Source organism: Dipodomys ordii, unplaced genomic scaffold (assembly GCF_000151885.1).
Source record: "Dipodomys ordii isolate 6190 unplaced genomic scaffold, Dord_2.0 Scaffold3, whole genome shotgun sequence".
Classification (NCBI taxonomy): Eukaryota; Metazoa; Chordata; class Mammalia; order Rodentia; family Heteromyidae; genus Dipodomys; species Dipodomys ordii.
Window position 1 is genome coordinate 2,749,268 of NW_012267219.1, and position 21,503 is coordinate 2,770,770.

Below are 21,503 nucleotides of genomic sequence, written 5' to 3' on the forward strand. Positions count from 1 at the left end.
GATACCACTGAGCTATGCTTCCAGCCCTCAAGTCCCTTTTGGTACTCTCTATCCCAGATCTCATGATCTGAACTCAGAGCTCACTTAAAATGCTTTGAAAAAATGGAGGAGACAGACCCCTTCCCATAATCTGACAAATGGCTGCTCATTGGTGATAGTTAAAGGCAAATGTGGTCGAATGATTGGTTCTTTGGGTCTGGGGTGGGTGAACAGGCTAGGAAATAGCTATGTGTCTTTGTCATGGTGCCCTCAGGTTGAAGCCATGAGCTGGTGGTTCCCTTTCTCCCATATTGGGCTGCATGCTCTTCCCAGCTCTGGCTTTTAGTTTGGGGCTTCTAGTTTACTGGTAAAATAACTCCCTCCAGATGCCTTCCTTTCAAGTTGGAGCTGAGCTTTTCCCTAATCCACACCGTTATTTCTTTTTTAACCCACAAAGACTCCTTTCTGTCATGTCTCCATCTGGTATTAAGTGCACTTTAAAGAAAGGGGCAGAACATAGTTTCCTTAGGTGGTAGAACCTAAGGGCTGGGCCCCAGTGCTGTCCCCTGAGCTATTCTCAGCCTATGTGCCTCCCTCTCCCACAGTTATAGTTCCAGCTGGTCCTTTCCTTCACTTTTTAAGTCAGGTTTCCAGGGACTAGGAATGTAGCTTATGGTAGAATGCTTGCCTAGCATGCATGAAGCCCTGGGTTCGATTCTTCAGCACTACATAAACAGAAAAAGCAGAAGTGGCTCTGTGGCTCAAGTGGTAGAGCACTGGCCTTGAACAAAAGAAGCTCAGAGACAGTGCCCAAGCCCTGAATTCGAGCTCTAGGACTGGCAAAAAAAAAAAAGGAGGGGCGGGGGTGGTTTCCAAGTAACTACAGGGATGAAGATTACTGGCCATCCCAAACCAAGAAATAAAGCCCAGATACTAAGTTTTATCTAGGATAGAAGACCAGGTCTTCTAGCAGTAGGAAAACCCTAGCTTCTTCTAGATCAGAAAAGAAAGCTTCATGTGAGTGCCAGATGATACATTTGGGCCGCAATAGTCCATGTCTCTTTAAGGCAAAGAGTCCTGATCTTGTTACCTGCTGGGTCTCTTTCAGCCATTAAGGAGAGGTTCAGGAAGAAAAAAACACCAGAGGGGTGAGGAATAAATCCATAATGGTGATTTTTAAACATTTTTCAAATAAACCTTTTTATTTTTTAATTTTTTTTGTGGTACTGGGGATAGAACACGGAGCCTCCTTCTTGCTAGAAAAGTACTCTACCACTTAGCCATGCACCTGACCCTCAAAATAAATCTTTCATAGAACCCAGATATAAAAACAAAGTTCTGGATAGATACAGCTTAGTGGTAGAGTGTTTGCCTAGCATGCTTGGCATGTGCAAGGCCCTAGGCTTGATCTCTGCTACCACAAAAACCAACAAAATTAAAATAATGCCCCCCCCAAAAAAGACAAAATAATGCAGACCTGTTTAATTTGCGTTTTCTAATTTTTTTGGGGGGGAGTAGAAAATACTATACTTCACTTGTTGAGGTACTATAGAAAATTCCTAAGAGACCCTGAGGGGTCTGAAAACCACTGCTCCAAAGAGAGCATCAAATCTGACTTCTTTACCGTAAAGCTACAATTCTGAGGAAAGAGGGAGTCTCCAGACCCAATGGGAAAAGAAGGAAGATGCCAATATACTTGTGGACTTGCACTAGTAGTTACCAGCAGGACACCTCAGGATCTAGTGGTTTTATGTAATCATGTACCATGTTTAAAAAAAAAAAAACATGTAAGAGAATGTGAAAGTATAGAACAGAGGAAGCGAGGTGATACTGAGGGAGTAGCGTTCTCTTTACAAAATGTAAGGAAAATACAATTCATTAGATCAGTAAGAAACAACACATGCACATACACAAACGCTTCACCAGAAGCTTCACACTAACTCCATCCTCCTCTTCTTCCTGCTCCTTGTATTGGCCACACTCCCTTCAGAAAGCCCAGGTCCCCACAAGAGGCACTGGGCCTGCCCACTCACATCCGCCAAAATGTTGCATGCCAGCGTGGAAGACAAACCAAACTGCACAAATTTAAGCGTGTATTTACTTGATGTATATAGATACCTTTAAATAAAATAAATTCAATGATGACCCTGTGTTGTTGCAAATCATTTTTGGGGGGAATGAGGGTTCATGGGGCTTAAACTCAGGGCCTGAGTGCTTTCCCTGAGCTCTTTTGTTCGAGGCTAATGCCCTGCTACTTTGAGCCACAGGGCCACTTCGGGTTTTCTGATGGCTAATTGGCGATAAGAGTCTCATGGGAGTCGGGTGCTGGTGGCTCACACCTGTAATCCTAGCTACTCAGGAGGATGAGATCTGAGGATCGCGGTTTAAAGCCAGCCTGGGCAGGAAACTCCGTGAGATGCTTATCTCCAATAAACCACTAGAAAACAGGAAGTGGCACTGTGGTTCAAGTAGAAGAGCGCTCGCCCTGAGCTGAAGAGCTGAGGGACAGTGCCCAAGCCCAGAGTTCAAGCCCTTTGACTGACCAAAAAAAGAGTCTCATGGGCTTCCTTACCTGGGCTTGCTTTGAACCATGTCAATATACATTGTTTTGCCTCATTAAAGTATGCAATTGTTTTCATATATGTATCCTATTAATCAGTGCACCATTCCACCATTGGTAGGTATCTACAGTGTTCTCTTCATTTTAACACAATATCTGACCAGTGTCAGTTGCTTTCTCTCCAGTGTGTCAACAGTCCCTGCCTGCCTTGCCAACAGCTCAATTCTATGGTACTGAGATCATCTACCACAATCACGTTCACCCCCCACTGCCTTCTCTGCTTATTTCTCCAGGCTTCACAGATGGAGAAAACTGCACAGAAATTGAGACAAATGGCGTGGCACCTGTAGCTCATCATTGTAATCCTAATTACTCAGAAGGATGAGAGCTGAGGATCACAGTGTAAGCCAGCCCAGGCAAGAAAGTATGGGAGACTTTTACCTTTAGTTAACCAGCAAAAAGCTGGAAGCAGAGCTTTGGCTTACGTGATAGAGCACCAGCCTTGAGTGAAAAGCTAAGAGCCAATATTTAGGCCCTGAGTTCAAGCCTCAGTACTGGTACACACACACACACACACACACTGAAACAACTAAAGATGAAGAACTTGCAAACTCACATGGCCCTTCAGGGCTGTTCCATAGCCCTGTGTATCCCTTCTTCGTTCCCTTTCCTGCTTTCCAAAGGACCTGGCATAAACCCTCACTCCTCAAGATCCCTGCCATCCTTGTCTCTAAGAACAATGTTTGTCTATGTAGAAGGAAAAATTAAAGAGATGATAAGCAAAATTCCCACCTCCCCATCTACACAGTTAACCTATATCTACAAATTCTTTCCCTTTTCCTTCTGACAAATGATGAATCTTCTTTCCTAGGCCTAAAGTGAGCCCCTTTCAGGTACTTAATGGATTAATGAGATTTCTTACATGAACCCCAAGTACTTAAAATAACACGTCAAAAATGTGGGTGATTTGCATCCTCTTCAATTGCCTATCTTGTTTTCTTGCAGATTTCCAGAAACACTGCCAAGTTTCCCATCTACACTTACTTTTGCTTTCCTTCCTTGCCCCTTGCTCCTCCCCTCTACCCCTTTTTGACCCAGGGTCTACAATATGTACCCCAAGTCTGGTCTCAAGCTCCAATCCTCCTGCCTCTGCCTCCTAAGTGCTGGAACATAGGCTTCTATCCAAAGCCTGGCTTCTATTTGTACTTCCTTACCTCCCATTGCTCAGCCCACCTCCATCTGGTTCTTATTCTGCACAAAGTGCTTTTCCAAAGGCTGCCTTTTACTAAATAAGAATAATTTCTCTGCTCTTGTCTTGCTTCATCTCTCCCTGTTTTCCATTCCTTCTTTCTTGAAATTCTACTCCTTGGGTTTCTATGACCAAGCTCCCTTGGTTCCTTGACCTACAGCCTTCCTTGGCTCCTTCACCGGCCACCAGCCCCCTTCCTACCTCCCCTGAGTCCCTCTGTATAGCTCAAGCTGGTTCTGAAACAACCTTGTAGTTCTCCTGCTTCAGCCTCACAAGTGCTGGGATTATAGGTGTGTACCTCCACTCCTGGCTATATCAGCCTCTTAAACAATGCTCTATTCTAGAATTCAGCCTTTGTTTCTTTTCTTTTTTCTCTTTCTGGGAGATGCCATTCATACCCTTAACAATCCTTATATCAGTATCCACTTGCCCAGAATACTCTGCTGGGCTCAAGGCCCCAGCACTCACTTTCAGGTGTCCCGAACAGGTTTCAAACTGAACTCATCTTTTCCCCAACTCTACTCTTTTCCAAGCCATCACTTTCTCTCCTTACTTTAACCAAGAAGCTGAAATTCTCACTATCTCCCTTTCTCAATAAACACAATGAATTTTCTAAATCAATATCGAAGTATATCATTAGATTCAGTCTTTTTCTCCCAATCCATCAGCCACTGCCTTAGTTTACCTTCAGTGCATCGATTTTTCCAACAGCCCAGAATGAACGACACTTCTGTAATTATACTAAATAGATTAAAACCACATAGATGGGAACTCTAGTGCCTACCATCTCTAAGTCTTGCTTCTTCCCACTGGTTCTCAGGTTCCAGAATGACCGCAATACTTATACCTCCCACAAACAGAATCATTTTTGCTTGATTCCATGTCTTTGCACACTAATGTCTATCTGGTTAGCCCTTTAACCTCTGGCCCAGAACTCCACCCAGCTTTCCATACCTAGCAGTCTACAAGGTCTTGGAAGGCTGTAGCCACATTCCTGGTGCTGTTCCTGAGCCTTTTTGTGCACAAAGCGGAGCTACAGTGCCACTTCCGAACTTCCCTATTTTTAATGTATCCTTAGGATTTTGTCTCATACACAGCTCTGATACGAAGCCAATATTGAAACTTTCTGATTGGCTAGCCCAGTGCCTTTAGACTCCTCCTAAAGGGCAGGAACTCTCTTATCTTCTGGTTCAGAAGGAATGAGCTGCAAAAACAGTATGGGGGGCGTGGCACACCAATGGAGGAAGGGTAAGCAAAGGTAGCCATTATACTCGATGTACATTGTGTAAAAAGTGAAGTACATAACTTGAGGGTAGGGACAGGAGGGAGACAACGGGGGAACCCGTTGGAAGAAACATTATACTCCTAAACCCGACTTAGGATCTGTAACCTCTTTGTACAACTACTTTTAATATAATAGTTATTATTAAGAGAACAGAATTGGGGACAAGTGCGCAACAAATACTTCAATGGTTAAATGAAGGAGGGAGGAAGGAGGGAGAGAGAGAAGAGAAAACGCATGAGCGTTTTCTCTGGCTTGGTTACTCAAACTAGGCAAAACCGGAAGGCGGTGACTTGGCAGCCAAAATGTCCCCGACCTGGGGGCGGGTCCAACGGGTCCGGGCCACACCTCCGCCGCCTGGTGGACGGGTCCGAGCCTTGAGCGGCCGCAGGACACGCTCTGGGAACCAAGTTCCCGCATTCCAGCTCCAAGCCAGGTGAGCCCATAAACTGCGCATGCGCGCGGGCTGAGCGCCAGGGGCGGAGCCAGCCTCGCCCCGCCCTACTCGCGCGCCTGCAGGCCAGCCTCCGGTCACGTGACGGCGGCGCAGGTGAGCACCGCTTCCGGGGTCGGGCGCCTGGATCGCAGCCGGCTCCCGCTTCCACTCGATCCGGTGCGCGGGAGACTATGGCGTCCTCTTCGGTCCCGCCAACCACCGCACCATCGGCAACAGGGAGCTCTGGCCCAGGATTTGGCTTCGCCTCCAAAACCAAGAAGAAGCATTTCGTGCAGCAGAAGGTGAAGGTGTTCCGGGCGGCCGACCCGCTGGTGGGCGTGTTCCTGTGGGGCGTAGCCCACTCGGTGAGAACCGGCCCCGGCCCTTGGAGCCCTGCCCCAAACCCTCCGCTCCGGTGCACGGGAGCGTCACTGAGCCCAGGTGCCCACATCCCAAAGCCCTCGCGCTGTCACCCCCACCTTCCGAGCTGTCTTGGTCCCTGCCCACCAATCCCCAGAGGGGAAGGTCGTCCCCAGACGATCTCCAGTTAGTAACTTTTCTCTCCCTCTACCCAGTTCCGCCTCCCCTAGACTTGTACCTTCCCTGCCCTCTGAAACCCAGTTCTCGGTTCCTTGACTCCTTCCTGCCAGGACCAGCCTCAGCCTCAGGCTATGGAGACTGGTCGAGTTCATACTTCAGCTCAGGGTAGGGAGGGATGGCTCTCTTTGGGGTTGGTGAAGGCCCACGTGAGAGAGTGTGTACGTGAGGGGTTTGGGGTGGGTGGAAGGGATTGTTCACTTTCCACCTTGTTTTTTTTTTAGCCTCAGTCCTTGACTGTGGAGTCTTGGCTTTGTCTGGGGGAAGCTCCAGGCTTCTTGGACTTTCTAATCCTGCTTGCCCCTTCCTTTCCTCTCCAGAGGTACAGCATTCTGAGAAGCTACCCAACCATAAGCCTAAAGGTTGAACTCACTCAGATCTTCATGCCTTTGGTCTTAACTGCATCCCCCTTGTTGGCTTGAGTGGTGATGTTTAGTATGAGCAGAGAGAAGACTGAGGAACTCTGATCCCAAGGGACACTGCTTCCAAATGGTCTTGGAGTCAAGAAGAGGCCAAGGAGGAGACCTCTTTTTCTAAGGATGACTCTAGTGGAAGAAGCACAGTCATCCTTCCCACCCCTTCACATCTGGAATGGGAGGGATGCAGGGATTTTGAATGTGACAGGGAATATTTTAATAACGTCCTTGAATTGTTACAGTCATGGCAAACTAATGGAAGTGGAAGGGATGAAGAATGCTGGGGTTTGTTTTTTTTTGTCGAATTCTTAATTTGTCGGTTAGAGTGTGATTTGGGGGTCTATTGGCTGACTTTGCATTTACAGTGGAGTGGTAATATCTTGTAGTGAATCTCCAGTCTAAGATATTGGTGTGGGTAAGGCTGTGGAAGTAGGGCTGCCTCTCCATATGTACCTTTCAGGTGACTCATCCACCCTTGTTGGAAGCTAAGGGGGGGGTGTCCCTTTGGTAAGTATTGGGGGAATTAACATTTAAAACCTGCCTCAGCTTTGTTAGATATGGATGCTTTAGCTTGAATATACCATCCTCCAGCCAACACATATTGACTTCAAGTGTCTGGAATGGAGAAATTCTTTGAACATATGCTCTAGTGATGATTCAGCTTGCTTAGCAGGTGGTGTGGAGGGGGTAGGAAAAGCTCTGCTGAATTTCAGGCTAGGAATCTCAAGTGGCTTTTTTTTTTTTTTTTTCCTGGAGGAACATGTTCTGTCCTCCTTTTCTGCTGAGAACAGGAGGAGTTTCATGCACTGCAGCCTGTGAGATTTAGGTTAGACTGCAGTTCATAATCTTTATTTAATGATAAAGTAAAGATAGGCAAGATTTTTCACTTATTTATTTAATAAACAGGACTATTGTGTGCCAAACATTGTGCATCTCTCAGATGTCAGTGATTAGGTCTTAGCCTTTGAAGAATTCACGATCTTGTGTGTGTGTGTGTGGTGGGACAATTTGCATAAATTAGTGATCAGAGTCATGGGCATACATACTGTTAGGGATAGGTCAGAGGTGCTGTAGAGGTGCTGTAGCAACATCAAGAGGGAAGCACATCTTATTGGGATTCCTAAGCATAGGATCCCCTTTTCTACCTTGAATTAGCATGCTGTAGGTCGTGATGTCTGAGGTGAGCATGTGATGCCTGCACCTTTTGGGCTGTGGACAGGCTTGACTTTAGGGAACAGACACCTATTGAGCTCTTACTCTTTGATGGTCTGCATTCCCTCTGAGGTCAGCTGTTCCTCCTTTACTTTAAGCCCAAACAGATGGACATCGCTGCAGAGAACTGGGTCGTAGTAGTTTGTGAAGACTATCCTTTTAGTAAGGAGAAACCTCTTATGGGGAAAGACATTTTATTCTTCTTGCTGCTGTTGACCCCCTCAGAGTCCCATTAACTCTTCAGGGCACTTTGAAAATGCCTGCTTTTTAGTTGAGTGTGTACCTTTGTCTTAATCCTGCGGAAGTTGCTTTTTTTTTCTTTTTAGAATTTCTCACAGCTTTAAAAATAATCTGAGTTGCTTACAGGGCTTGCCTAATATAAGACTGTTGAGAGCATGAAGTTCCATGGGAGTGGGAGTGTGTGGAGTGTGAGGATTGCTTACAGCAGTCCTCCTTGGGAAGCAGAAGGGGTTAGAGATTATCTAACATCCTTTGACTTCAAACATATGCATAGCTAGTGATTTTAAAGAAATGGGGTTTGAATTGTGCTTTCCTGACTCCTGCCCAGACACAATATATAAGAAGGCTTCCACACCCTTACTTACTGCCTCTCCATATTTTGGATTGTTAGATAAATGAGCTCAGCCAGGTGCCTCCCCCAGTGATGCTGCTGCCAGATGACTTTAAGGCCAGCTCCAAGATCAAGGTCAACAATCACCTTTTCCATAGGTAAGTGAGGATCCTTGCCCTTCCCTAGGGGGGGAAAAAAGAATTAAAAGTTAAGGATAGGGCTGGAAATGTGGCTTAGTGGTAGAGTGCTTGCCTAGCATGCATGAAACCCTGGATTTGATTCCTCAGTACCACATACACAGAAAAAGCCGGAGATGGCCCTATGGCTCAAGTGGTAGAATACTAGCCTTGAGCAAAAGAAGCTCAGGGACAGTTCCCAAGCCCTGAGTCCAAGCCCTAGGACTGGCTTGCCCCCCCCCCAAAAAAATTAAGAGTAGCGGGTGCCAGTGGCTCACGCCTGTAATCCTAGCTACTCAGGGGGCTGAAATCTGAGGATCACAGTTCATAGCCATCCCAAGCAGGATCCCTGAGTCTCTTATCTCCAGTAAACTACCAGAAAACCAGAAGTGGCACTGTGGCTCAAAATGGTAGAGCACTAGCTTTGAGCTGAAGAGCTCAGGAACAGTGCCCAGACCCAGAGTTCAAACCCATGACTGATGAAAAAAAAGTTAAGAAGTTGGCTCCATTGGTAGAGTAATAGCTAGTGAGCCAAAGCATTAGATACTGAGTTCAATTCCCAGTCTCCCACCTAAAAAAAAAAAAAAAGATTAAACTAAAGATTTTAGATTTAGGAGCCTAACTTAGAAGTTGTATGGTTTAACATCCTTCCTAATGCATAAATTCAGTTTTGTATAAAGAAAGCATTGAAATAATTTCTGATATTGTCATACTACTATATGTGCTAATTTTCTCTCCTCTAGTCTGGCAGTTCCTCAAGTAGATATGTTTAGATGCCATTGCCATTAGCTTCTGGTAGGGATGCCCTGAAAGAAATACTGGAATACTCTAAGACCTGCTATTTCAGAAGATGCCATTCAAAACAGTGGTAACTATTGTCACTTCTGTGTGTGTGTGTGTGTGAGAGAGAGAGAGAGAGAGAAAGAAAGAATGAGAGAATGAGAAAGAGAAAGATGATTCTTGGCTTGAACTCAGGGCCTGGGGGCTGTCCCTGACCTTTTTTGCTCAAAGTGAGTGCTCCACCACTTGAGCCACAGCTCCATTTCCAACTTTTTGCTAGTTAATTTGAGATAAGAGTCTCACAGACTTTCCTGCCATGACTGGCTTCAAACTGTGATCCCAGCCTCCTAAGTAGGATTATGGGCTTAAATCACAGTGCCCAGCTATTGCCAACTTTTGAATGTCTCCAACTGGCTTGAGATTTGAGAAATGCTGCAGTTTGCATGGACAGGAGAACCTTGCTGTACATAATCAGCTGTGTGGCAGGCAGGTTACCTAATTACACTGAGACATAATTTAGCCTTCTCTAAAATGGAAACAGTACGTTTTAAAGTACCTCACAGAGCTTTATGGGAAGCAAATGAGGTAGGAAGTATAAAGGTGCTTTATAAACTGTCAAGCCTCATATAAATGTAAAATGAAACTGTTACTTTGTTGTCTTGCTTTAAAAACTTGTGTTTCAGAGAAAATCTGCCCAGTCATTTCAAGTTTAAAGAGTATTGTCCCCAAGTCTTCAGGAACCTCCGTGATCGATTTGGCATTGATGACCAGGATTACTTGGTATGGGTCTATTATGGGGTGAGGGGTAGACCCTGGCAATTTAGGAATCCTTTGGAGTAATCATGTTTGGAGAAGTGAAAGCTAAAGCAAATACGATTCATTATCCCTCTGGGTTCACAGCATCTTAAAAAATCTAACGAAGCTAACAAAGCTGTCCTTGAGAAGATAAAGATACATTAGGAATTTTGCATTATGTTTCATTCAGTTTGTATGTGGACCCCAAGAATTTTGCATTGTGTTTCATTCCGTTTGTATGTGGACCCCAGTTACAAAGTCCTGCTTAATCTCATCCCCCACCTTCCTCATCCTCATCCACCTTCATAGGCATTGGGTTTGTCATTATCCTATTACTTGTACTTCTATAAAAGGAGATAGGAAAAGAACTTCTAGCCTGTTATTTGTGTCCAGGTATCCCTTACCCGAAGCCCCCCAAGTGAAAGTGAAGGCAGTGATGGCCGATTCCTTATCTCCTATGACCGGACTCTGGTCATCAAGGAAGTATCCAGTGAGGACATTGCTGACATGCATAGTAACCTGTCCAACTACCACCAGGTCAGTCCTCTCAGACTCATTCTTTCCTCTCTGTAGCTCAGCTGCTAGAACCTCCAAAGAGACTTTTTCTCTCCCTACAATCTATTTTCTCCTTCCAGAAACACTTAATATCATGTTTTGTCTTTTTTTAAAAAAACTAGGCATTTCAAAGAGAAAAGGGGGGCCTCTGCACACTTATTTGTGTCTAACAGAAGAATTTGATTGGTCACTTTCCATTTGGTACTTACTAAAATCATTGTGGATTTATACATAAAGGGCACATGTGTAGCAAAATATAAAGTGTAGATTAAGTCAGAATTAGAGGAAGCATTAACATCAGCTACACTGCAGATAGGAGTAATAATTGCAGAGAGAAGAAAAACGGCACAAAGGCATAATTAAGATAACTTGCAAGGGAGAATCCGTTGTTACAGCTAGCCCTATATAGGACTAATGAAGCTTTTCTGTCTGATCATCTGAACTTAGAATGTAGAGTATATGGAATGTTTTGGTGGTAAAAGCATTCTTCCTGAGATGTCTTTCAACTAAAGAAAATTCTCACCAAAATCAATGAATAAGGAATAAATGGAAGACAGATAAGTAAGGCATGGTGGTGTATGTGCGTAATCCCAGCACTTGGGAGACTATAAAGAAGGAGGATTGTAAATTCATGACCAGCCTGGGGTATATAGCAAGATCCTACCTACTTGCCCATCCCCCCCCCCCAATAAAAGCAAAACAAACCCTCTAAAATGAATTGGCTTATTTGGCAAACATTTAATGGCTGTCATAGTATTAAGCAGTAGAGAAATAGGTGAATGGGATGGTTATGGCCCTTGAGGATCTCTTGGTTTAGACTGGTAGTAAACCAGCATTAGCACACAAGAAGATGTATGCAGTAGTGTATACAGAATGCTCTGGGGGGTGGGGGGCTGGGAAGCTGGCTCAGTGGTAGAGTGCTTGCCTCACATGCATGAGGCCCTGGGTTTGATTTCTCAGCACCACATAAACAGAAAAAGCTGGAAGTGGCGCTGTGGCTCAAATGGTAGAGTGCTAGCCTTAAGCTGAAGAGCTGAGGAACAGTGCCCAGGCCCAGAGTTCAAGCTCCATGACTGACAAAAAACAACAACAAAAAAAAACCAGAATGCTGTAGGGATACAGAGAAGGTATCATCCTAACTCATATGGGCAAAGAGGAGTATTTGGGAGACTTTTGAAGAGTTTCTTGGAGGTGGAATCATAGAAGTTGATCTTTTTTTACAAAAAAAATTATTCTTCAGAGAGAGAGAGAGAGAGAGTTGCTGGGAATCAACACTCAAGGCTTCTTACTTGCTAAGCATGCACTATACCACTGAGTGGCATCCTCATCTCAGGATGAATTCTTGAGTGACTAGTAGAAGTTAACTATTGGCAAGGAGAAAAGGAACATTCTAGGCAAAGAAAAATAGCACTTGTAAAGGCATGGAGCCATGAGAAAGTTTGATCAAGGAACCGCAGGATATTCAGTGTGACTGCAACATGGTATTGTGGAAAAATAGAAGCTACATTGTAAAGGAGCTTCTAAGCTACACAGAGAAGTTTGGCATTTTTCCTGAAGGTTGTTTGCAGGAAAGTTACGTAGTGAATGTGTGTGTACCCGTGTGTGTATATGTCTCTTTGGGACAGCTTGTTGAAAGAATGGATTGTAGAAGGGAATAGTGAGTGATTTTAATAGCCTAGGTGAGAGTGATTAAGGCCTAATGATGGCAGTGGGCGCAGAAAGGAAAACTTAGGAATGATTGTGGAAGTTAAAGGAAAGGAGCCACCATTTACCAACAGTGGTGAAACAGAAAGAAGAGTAGGGTTTGTTTTTTGAGGAAGATAGTTCTAATTTGGATACAGTGAAGTTTTAGGCCTTGAATGACTTACCAAGGTACTGTGATGGGAGCTAAGAATAAATGTTTTTTTCTTTTCCCTGTTGTGTTGTTTTGTTTGTTTTTATGCCAGTATCAGTGCTTGAACTAAGGAGCTTGTACTTGCTCACAGCTGGCACTTTACCACCTGTGCTCAGCTAAGAGCATTTTAAGGAGAGTCTGTTCAGCAGGATTAAGTGCCACATGGTTGAAATAGGATAATGACTAGACTGTCTATTAGATTTGACAGTTAAAGGATTTGGGAGGGATTTCAGAGGCAAAATAAGGACACAAATCTGATTTCAATGATGAGGTATGGATGAGAGATAGGAAATGGATTGATTACTTACTGATGGTTTTTCTTAAAAAGCTAGCTTTGAGGAGAAATGGGCAGCAACAGAAAGAAATAGTAAGCCTTAAAAGAGGAACTGGAGCCAGGGACCAGTGGCTTGTACCTGCAGTCCTGACTACTTAGTAGGCTGAGATCTGAGGATCATGATTCAACACCAGCCTGGACAGAAAGTCTCTGAGACTCTTCTCTTCATTTAACTAGCAAAATCCAGAAGTGGAGCTATGGCTCAAGTGGTAGAGTGCCAACCCTGAGGGACAGCAGGCCCCGAGTTCAAGCTCCAGTACCAAGACACACAAGGAGAAAGAAAGTGGTAGATTTTTTGTTTTTGTGGTGCTGGGGATTGAACCCAGAGTCTCATGCATTCTAGGTAAGGGTATACCACTGAGCTACATCTTTATCGCTAATACAGGAATTTGGGTAATTGGTTTTTTTTGTTTTTGTTTTTGGTCCGGTTGTAGGGCCTGAACTCTGGGCCTAGGCACTGTCCCTCAGCTCTTCAGCTCAAGACTAGCACTCTACCCCTTGAGCCACAGCGCCATTTCCAGCTTTTTTCGTTTTGCTTATGTGGTGCTGAGGAATTGAACCCAGGGCCTCAGGCATGCAAGGCAAGCGCTCTACCACTGAGCCACCTTCCCAGCCCGGTAATTGTTTTTATTTTGTGCTGGTTCTGGGGCTTGAACTCAGGGCCTAGTGTTGCCCTGAACTGCTTTTTCTCAAAGTTAATGTTATACCACTTAGTCACAGCTCCCTTTCTGGATTTTTGGTAGTTTATTGTAGATAATAGTCTCACGAACTTTTCTTGCCTGGGCTGGCTTGGATCCTCAGATCTCAGCCTCCTGACTAGCTAGGATTACAGGCATGAGTCACTGGCTCGTGTGTGTGTGTGTGTGTGTGTGTGTGTGTGTGTGTGTGTGTCAGGGCCTGGGTACTTTCCTGAGCGTGTGTGTCTGTGTGTCTGTGTGTCTCAGGGCCTGGTGCTTTCCTGAGCGTGTGTGTGTGTGTGTGTGTCTCAAGGCCTGGGTGCTTTCCTGAGCTCCTTTTGCTCCTTTGGATTACAGGCATGAGCCACTGGCGTGTGTGTGTGTGTGTGTGTGTGTGTGTGTGTGTGTGTGTCAGGGCCTGGGTGCTTTCCTGAGCTCCTTTTGCTCCAGGCTAGTGCTCTACCACTTTGAGCCGCAGCTCTATTTCTGATGGTTAGAGATAAGAGTTAGAAGTAAGTAAGAGTTTCAAGGCCTTTCCCAGCCCAGGCTAGCTTTGAACCTCGATGCTGAGATCTCAGCCTCCTGAGTAGTTAGAATTACAGGCATGAGCTACCAGTGCCCAGCTTTTTTGAATTTTTTAAGGCAAGGTTTCACTATATGTCCCAGACTTGCCAGGAACTTGTTGTGTAGCCCAGACTGAGCTCAAACTCATGCTCCTTCCGCCTCCAGAGTGCTGTGCTAGGCATGTGCCACCATACCTGAATGAGGAATTATTTCTTAAGAATAAAATTGCAAGCCATCTTTTTTTTTTCCCCAGAAGAACTAAGGATTAAGCCTTACGACTTGAGCTATGCCTCAGTCCTTGTGTTTTTTAGACAAGCTCTTAAGATTACCTTTGCTTGCATTGGCTTTGAACTCAAGCTCCTCCTGCCTTTTCTTCTAAGTAGCTGAAGTTATAGGCATGTACCACCATACCTGCCTCCAAATTGCAAGCCATCTTGCAGGCCTTTTTATTACAGGAATCTAACCCACCAAGAAATACTGGAATAGTAAAATCATGTTACTGACAAATTCTGCTTCTGGGACCACTTGCATAACAAAAAGGGCATAAAATGAAGGTAATAATACTACCTTCATCATCTTTTTTTATTTTTTTTGTCGGTCATGGGGCTTGAACTCTGGGCCTGGGCGCTGTCCCTCAGCTCTTCAGCTCAAGGCGAGCGCTCTACCACTTGAGCTACAGCGCCACTTCCGGTTTTCTGGTGGTTTATTGGAGATAGGAGTCTCACGGTCTCTCCTGCCCCGGCTGGCTTTGAACCGCAATCCTCAGATCTCAGCCTCCTGAGTAGCTAGGATTACAGGCGTGAGCCACCAGCGCCCGGCTACCTTCATCATCTTAAAGAATGATAACAGTGAAATTAGGATAGGCACTTTTTTGTGTGGTACTTTTTTTTTTTTTTGCCAGTCCTGAGGCTTGAACTCAGGGTCTTTCTGGGCTCTGTACCTGAGCTTCTCTGTGCTCAAGGCTGGTGCTCTACCACTTGAGCCACAGCACCACTTCCTGCTTTTTCTGGTTATATAGACTGATTAAATCAAACCCGGGGCTTCATGCATGCTAGGCAAGCACTCTACCACTAAGCCACATGCCCAGCTTGGTATTTGGTTTGAACTCAGGCTCTTGGGCTTGCTTACTGGGCAGTCTACCACTTATCCAGCCCTTTTTGCTTTCACTGTTTTTGTTTGTTTGTTTTTTGGGTCCGGTTGTGGGCCTGAAGTCTGGGCCTGGGCGCTGTCCCTCAGCTCTTCAGCTCAAGGCTAGCGCTCTACCACTTGAGCCACAGGCCACTTCCTGCTTTTTTTTTTCTGCTTATGTGGTGCTGCTGAGGAATCAAACCCAGAGCCTCATGCATGCAAGGCAAGCTCTCTACCACTGAGCCACCTTCCCAGCCCCCTGCTTTCACTATTTTATTATGTTTATTTATTTTTGTGTGTGTGTGCCAGTGCTAGGGTTTGATCTCAGAGCCTGGGCACTGTCCCTGAGCTTTTTTGCTCAAGGCTAGTGCGCTTGAGCCACAGGTCTACTTCCAGCTTTTTGATGATTAACTGGAGATAATCTCATAGGCTTTTCTGTCCAGGCTGGCTTTGAACCATGACCCTCAGATTCCAGTCACCTGAGTAGTTATGATTACAGGTGCAAGACACTAGTGCCTGGCACTTACTTTAAATTGTTATTTTCTGGCAGTGCTGGTGCTAAACTCTGGGCCTCAGGCTTGCTAGACAGAAGTTGAACCGCTTGAGCCATGCCTATAGTCTCCTCTTTTCATTGGTTATCTTCATGGTCTTGATTTATAATTAGGCTGGCCTGGGCTGTGATCCTTCTATTTATGCTTCCCTGTGTCACTGGGGATGAACAACACGCCTGCCCCACTGTATCCAGCCATCGTGCTTCTGTAGCTGGGATAACAGCATGTGCACTTTACCCAACCATTGAGTAAGAGAGACTTTGTAAACTTCTTTTTGCCTGAACTGGCCTTGATCTGTGATTCTCCTGATCTCTACCTCCCAAGTAGCTAGGATTACAGGCTTGAGCTACTGTACCTGGCTACTTTCATTTTTCTAATAGGCTCTTACTTTTTGCCCAGGACGGCCTGAACCCTGATCCTCCTATTTATGCTTCCTGAGTACCTGGGATTACAGGTTCGTGCTATCATGCCTAGCTTTTTATTGATTCAGATGGGGTCTTGCAAACATTTCCTGGCCTGGGCTGGCCTGGAGCTACAATCCTCCCTCTTGTCTTCTTGAGTAGTTAGGATTATAAATGAGAGCCACCTTGCCTAACTGTGAGAAAGCACTTTAAAATTTAAAGACATTATAGAAATGCAAGAAATCAGAGAAGATAGGGCTCCAGAAGCTGCTGATAACTAGGAACATCAATAAGAAATTTCTACCAGTTTTTTTTTTTTTGGTGCCAATTTTGGAGCATGAACTCAAGGCCTTGCTATCTTACTCAGCTTCTTTGCTGAGGGCTGGTGCTTTATCACTTGAACCATGCCTCCACTCTGATATTTTGCTGATTAATTGGAGATAGAGTCTGGAACACTTTTCTGTCCAGACTGGCTTTGAACCTTGGTCTTCTAGGTCTCAAACTCCTGAGTAGCTAGGATTGCAGTTATGAGCTACTCGAAGTTTTCTGCTTCACCGCAGAATGGTAGAATTTGGATTCCCATCCCTGGGCTGTTTGTCTATCTGCTGCTCAGCCTGTTCTTATTCCTCCTTTCTTTTCTAGTACATTGTGAAGTGCCATGGCAATACACTACTGCCCCAGTTCCTGGGGATGTACCGAGTCAGTGTGGAGAATGAAGATAGCTACATGCTCGTGATGCGTAATATGTTTAGCCACAGGCTTCCTGTGCACAGAAAGTATGATCTCAAGGTAAGAAACAGGATAGATTGGGTTTAAGGAGTGACTGCCGAAAGCCTGTGAATAGGAATGGGCCTGGGAGGGCAAGGACAGTTCCTTTCAATAGAAAGAAGGCTCTGGGTTTTGAGTATTGATCATAGGAACTGAGTTCTGCCTATTCTTTTAGCCACTTCTGCTGACTTGGTCTTTGGGTCTCTCCACAGGGTTCTCTAGTGTCCCGGGAAGCCAGCGATAAGGAAAAGGTGATTCTCATTTTAGGTGATAGGGTGGGGGAGCAGGGGATGGATAAAAGGGATCTTAGGAAAAAGTTCATTCTCATAATGGGTAAGACTCACTTGCTGTTCATTTTATCTTAAACTACTGAAAATTTCTGCTGATCCAAGAATGGGCGGAAGGGGCAGTGGGATTTAGGGTGGGTGGAGATGCAGGCCATAATAGCAAAGTGATCAACCCTCTACTTCCCATTCTGGGTCCTTTGTATTCAGGCAGCTATTTTTGCTGAAGAAGGAAGAAAAGTCTGCATGAAGGTTGTTGACTGAAAACTTGAGTGGAAAGCAGTGGGATGTAATGTGGGTTTCAGCTTCATGACTGAGTCTAGGCAAGCTTCAGTGTGGAGCCAAGCAGAGTGACGATAAGACTGATCTCTTGGGGCTGGGAAGTTGGCTCAGTGGTAGAGTGCTTGCCTTGCATGCATGAGGCCCTGGGTTCAATTTCTCAGTACTACATAAGCAGAAAAAAGCCAGAAGTGGCTATGTGGCTCAAGTGGTAGAGCACTCACCTTGAGCTGAAGAGCTGAGGGACAGCGCCCAGGCCCAGAGTTCAGCCCCCATGACCGACAAAGAAAAAAGACTGATCTCTTTCTACGACCACTGAGATAGAGCCCTGGGCAGGAGGCAAGGTTCTCCATTGAGACCTTGAAGAAGGAATATATTCCCAAGCACCCCTTTCTCTACTCTAGGTTAAAGAATTACCCACCCTCAAGGACATGGACTTCCTCAACAAGAATCAGAAAGTGTATATTGGTGAAGAGGAAAAGAAAGTATTTCTGGAGAAGCTAAAGCGAGATGTGGAGGTGATGACTGCAATGCTTGGAAATGCCTTGTTTTGTTTTATTTATTTTGCCTTTTCTGATTATCTCTCCATTCACAATTGGAAGGAGCTCCATCCCCTTATTCTTTAGGTCTTCTGTATGGGGTAGGGGGAGGGGCGGGCGGGTTGAGTATGAGACAGGAAAAACCTCTGGTGGTGACTCCTAAGAGGCTGAAATGAGTGCAGAGTAAACTTAGACCCCAGGGCATTGCAGTATTACAGGGCAGAGTATATCACAACACCTCATTTTTTATACTTTCTTTCTTTTCTGGAGGGACCAGAAATTCAAGGGTAGACATAAGGGGTGGTACCTGAGAGTAGGGAGGGAGAGCTGGGGTGTATGATTTTGTCAATGGTTCTCAGTTTCTAGTACAGCTGAAGATAATGGACTACAGCCTTCTGCTAGGCATCCACGACATCATCCGGGGCTCTGAGCCAGAAGAGGAAGGGCTTCCACGGGAGGATGACTCAGAATGGGATGGGGATTGTAACCTGGCTGGACCTCCTTCTCTGGTGGGTTCCTATGGCACCTCTCCTGAGGGTATCGGAGGCTACATCCATTCCCACAGACCACTGGGCCCTGGAGAGTTTGAGTCTTTCATAGATGTCTACGCCATCCGGAGTGCAGAGGGTAAGAGAGCTTGGATATTCCAAAGATGAAGGGGAAAATGCCTTTAGGGGTCAGAAACTAGGTGGTGGGTGGAGAGACTGCTTAGCTTTTCCAAACAAAACTCACTGGTTCCTGGGGAAGAGGAATTGGGACTATACCTGCTCTTCATGCTTGGTTTCACTCCCCAGGAGCCCCCCAAAAGGAAGTGTATTTCATGGGCCTCATTGACATCCTGACACAATATGATGCCAAGAAGAAAGCAGCTCATGCAGCTAAAACTGTCAAGCATGGGGTGAGAATTCCCCAAGGCTTATCCTGTCCTGTCTCTGCTATTCCCTGGGAAGAGAGAGCCCCTGTGTCAGAGCAATGGGGTGGCAGAAGGAGAGAAATGGGCAAAATGGATAGCAGGGTAGGGAATAGGAAGGGTACTGGAGTGCCTGACCTTGTTCTGTACTTCCTTTCACAGGCAGGAGCAGAGATTTCTACTGTCCATCCTGAGCAGTATGCTAAGCGATTCCTGGATTTTATTACCAACATCTTTGCCTAAGAGCCCACCTAACCGTGATGATTGCTACTTTATGGTCAAGGTGGCAGGGTTCTGAGAGGCTTGGGGGAACTGTGGGTATTATGGCCGTTACTACTACTTTTTCTCCTCTGCTAAATTCAGGCTGCAGGCTCCTTCCATACAGATAACTCCATCTTGTTGAATAGGCTCTTCCTGGCTCTCAGAAATATTGTCCTTTCTCTCCCTTTTTACTTTTCTGCCTCTCTCCCTCTCCCCACCATGCCCTCTTGCTTCATTAGAGTTTTACTACTAACTCTCTCCCAAGTGCCTTGATCTTTGTAAAATCTCCTATTTCTATAAAATAGGAGGAGCTGGGGGCAGGGGTTTGTTTGCTATCTTCAGGACTCCCAGAGGACTGGACAATGGACCAGCTCAAGCAACTGTTCTGGATGCTTTGCTGTGTGGGATGAACTAAGAGTATTGGAATGTTGCTGGTGACTTTCTAAAACTCACTGAGTCATGCCTCCCTCCTGGTAGGCTCTAGGATGGAGGACTTTGAGGTTACTAAGATGTGGGTGCAGGCATGCACACAAATTGGACCATTCAACATATATATAGGTAGGGTAGAGAGTGGTCAGCAGGCTGACACGTCAGAGGAGGGACCTGAGACTACTGTGACGATGCAGGGAATTGGAAATGGTCTGTGTCAAGGATCAACTGACTACTCTCCCATCTTGTCTCCCATCCCACTTCCACCTAGCTGCGCTTCTGGCACAGGAGTCCAGAGAGAGCCAGAAGTGTTCGAGCCTGGGTAAAGGTGCCCGACTACTATGCTTCCCAGACCCTAGTACCCTTGCTGGGGCTGGAACCTTTCAGTGGGGACATGGACAGTTTTGGATGGTGGAATGAAGGTTCATTCCCCATGTTAAATTTCTTCTTCCTGTCTAGCCATCCCCAAGATTATTTCTGGCAGAAGGGACTATCCCTACCTGAGTCAGTTCTGGTAATTTCAAGAGAACAGAGGTCTAGAGTGGGAACCTCATCATCACCTGGGTGTGCCCACCCAGCACACTTCTTTCCCAAACCCTTTTCCCCTGAACTGTTATCATGCTGTTCTCTTCTGTCCCATCCTCTGCTGTTACTGTGTCTCCCAGGGGACAGATGGCCTTCTTTGTCATCTTCACTCTCCACCCCCAGAGAGGAATCAGAGCCATAACTCAAATCACCCGGCCCCCCTCCAAAGATAGCTGAGTTGATGCATGATCTTCTCAGTTGCAGAGGACTCTTGAGATGAAATAGATTGTCCTCTTCTCCTTCCCAATGCCTTTAGGGCTTAAGATACCCATTTTTACTCCCCTCCCCCCATTCCTCTGATGCTTCCACGCTTTTTTCCCCATAAAGCTGGCCAGTGGAGATGCAGTGCTGCTTTGTTTTCTATCTGGTCAGACTCTCTGGTCTCACAAGACTTCATGAGGGCCGTAGGAAGATGCTCTCTCTTCATCTCTGCTCCAAAGGAAGTAGGAAGAGGGATCCTGATCAGTTGGAGCCCCTGCAATATCTTCCTGTCAGGGGCCTGCTGGATCTTTTCTATTCCCATCATCTCCCTTCTCCCCCCTCCCCACCCCATTGTTGAATGCAATAAAGCTCTGTGACACCAGCAGCCATTTCTCTAGAACCGGGTTCTCTGACCATGAGGCTAATATATCATGGGCAGTATTGTCAACTTCATTTATTGTTTCTGTTTTATTAATAAAAGAAGATCCTGTGTATTTGCCCCCATTTATCACAATACAAAAAATAAATTATTCAGTTTCCTTCACATAAATGCCTTTTTTTTTTTCTCCTTACATACTTTTCTGGGGAATCCTGTGTTTAAGAGAGGCCAACAGGAATTCTGGTCTTCAGAGTGCTGGGCCCCTAACTTAGGATGTAGATGTCTTAAGATGGTTGTGGATTTAAATAGTAGTGAGGAGTAGACATATTAACAGAAAGCATTAAGCCAGGTGTAGGTCGTACATGCCTATAAATCCAGCACTCAGCAGCAGCAGGATTGGCAATTAAATGGCATCTTGGGTTACAAAGTTGTGACCCTATCTCCAAACAAAAAATGGTTTGATTTTGTGTGAATTCAGTAGTGGTGGGGGCAGGTAGTAGGATGATGCACTCACCTCCCCCCAGGGCTGTGGGCGCCTCAGCCCACCAGCTAAGTGAGAAGGAAGTGTTTCCCCAGGCTTCCTGGGAAAGCTGTCCTCTGTTGGAGGACAGGAAGAGTACAGCAGGGTCCTGGGAAAATGAAGTGTGCAGCCCTCCAGTGCAGAAGGGGAGTGGAAGGGGGTGGTTGCCTAGAGGTTGTGGCCAGTCTGGG

At 45.6% G+C, this 21,503-nt stretch overlaps 1 protein-coding gene across 1 annotated transcript; it reads left to right on the plus strand.

Moving 5' to 3' along the window:
- Positions 1 to 5,573: 5,573 nt before the first annotated feature.
- Pip4k2c (phosphatidylinositol-5-phosphate 4-kinase, type II, gamma) lies at positions 5,574 to 20,948 on the plus strand. The gene is made up of 10 exons (XM_013022407.1): positions 5,574 to 5,871; positions 8,363 to 8,460; positions 9,942 to 10,038; positions 10,447 to 10,590; positions 16,800 to 16,946; positions 17,138 to 17,176; positions 17,893 to 18,006; positions 18,387 to 18,654; positions 18,822 to 18,925; positions 19,100 to 20,948. The coding sequence occupies exons 1-10, from the start codon at positions 5,698 to 5,700 to the stop codon at positions 19,178 to 19,180; spliced, it is 1,266 nt and encodes a 421-aa protein (XP_012877861.1). The 5' UTR covers positions 5,574 to 5,697; the 3' UTR covers positions 19,181 to 20,948.
- The last annotated feature ends 555 nt before the right edge of the window (positions 20,949 to 21,503 follow it).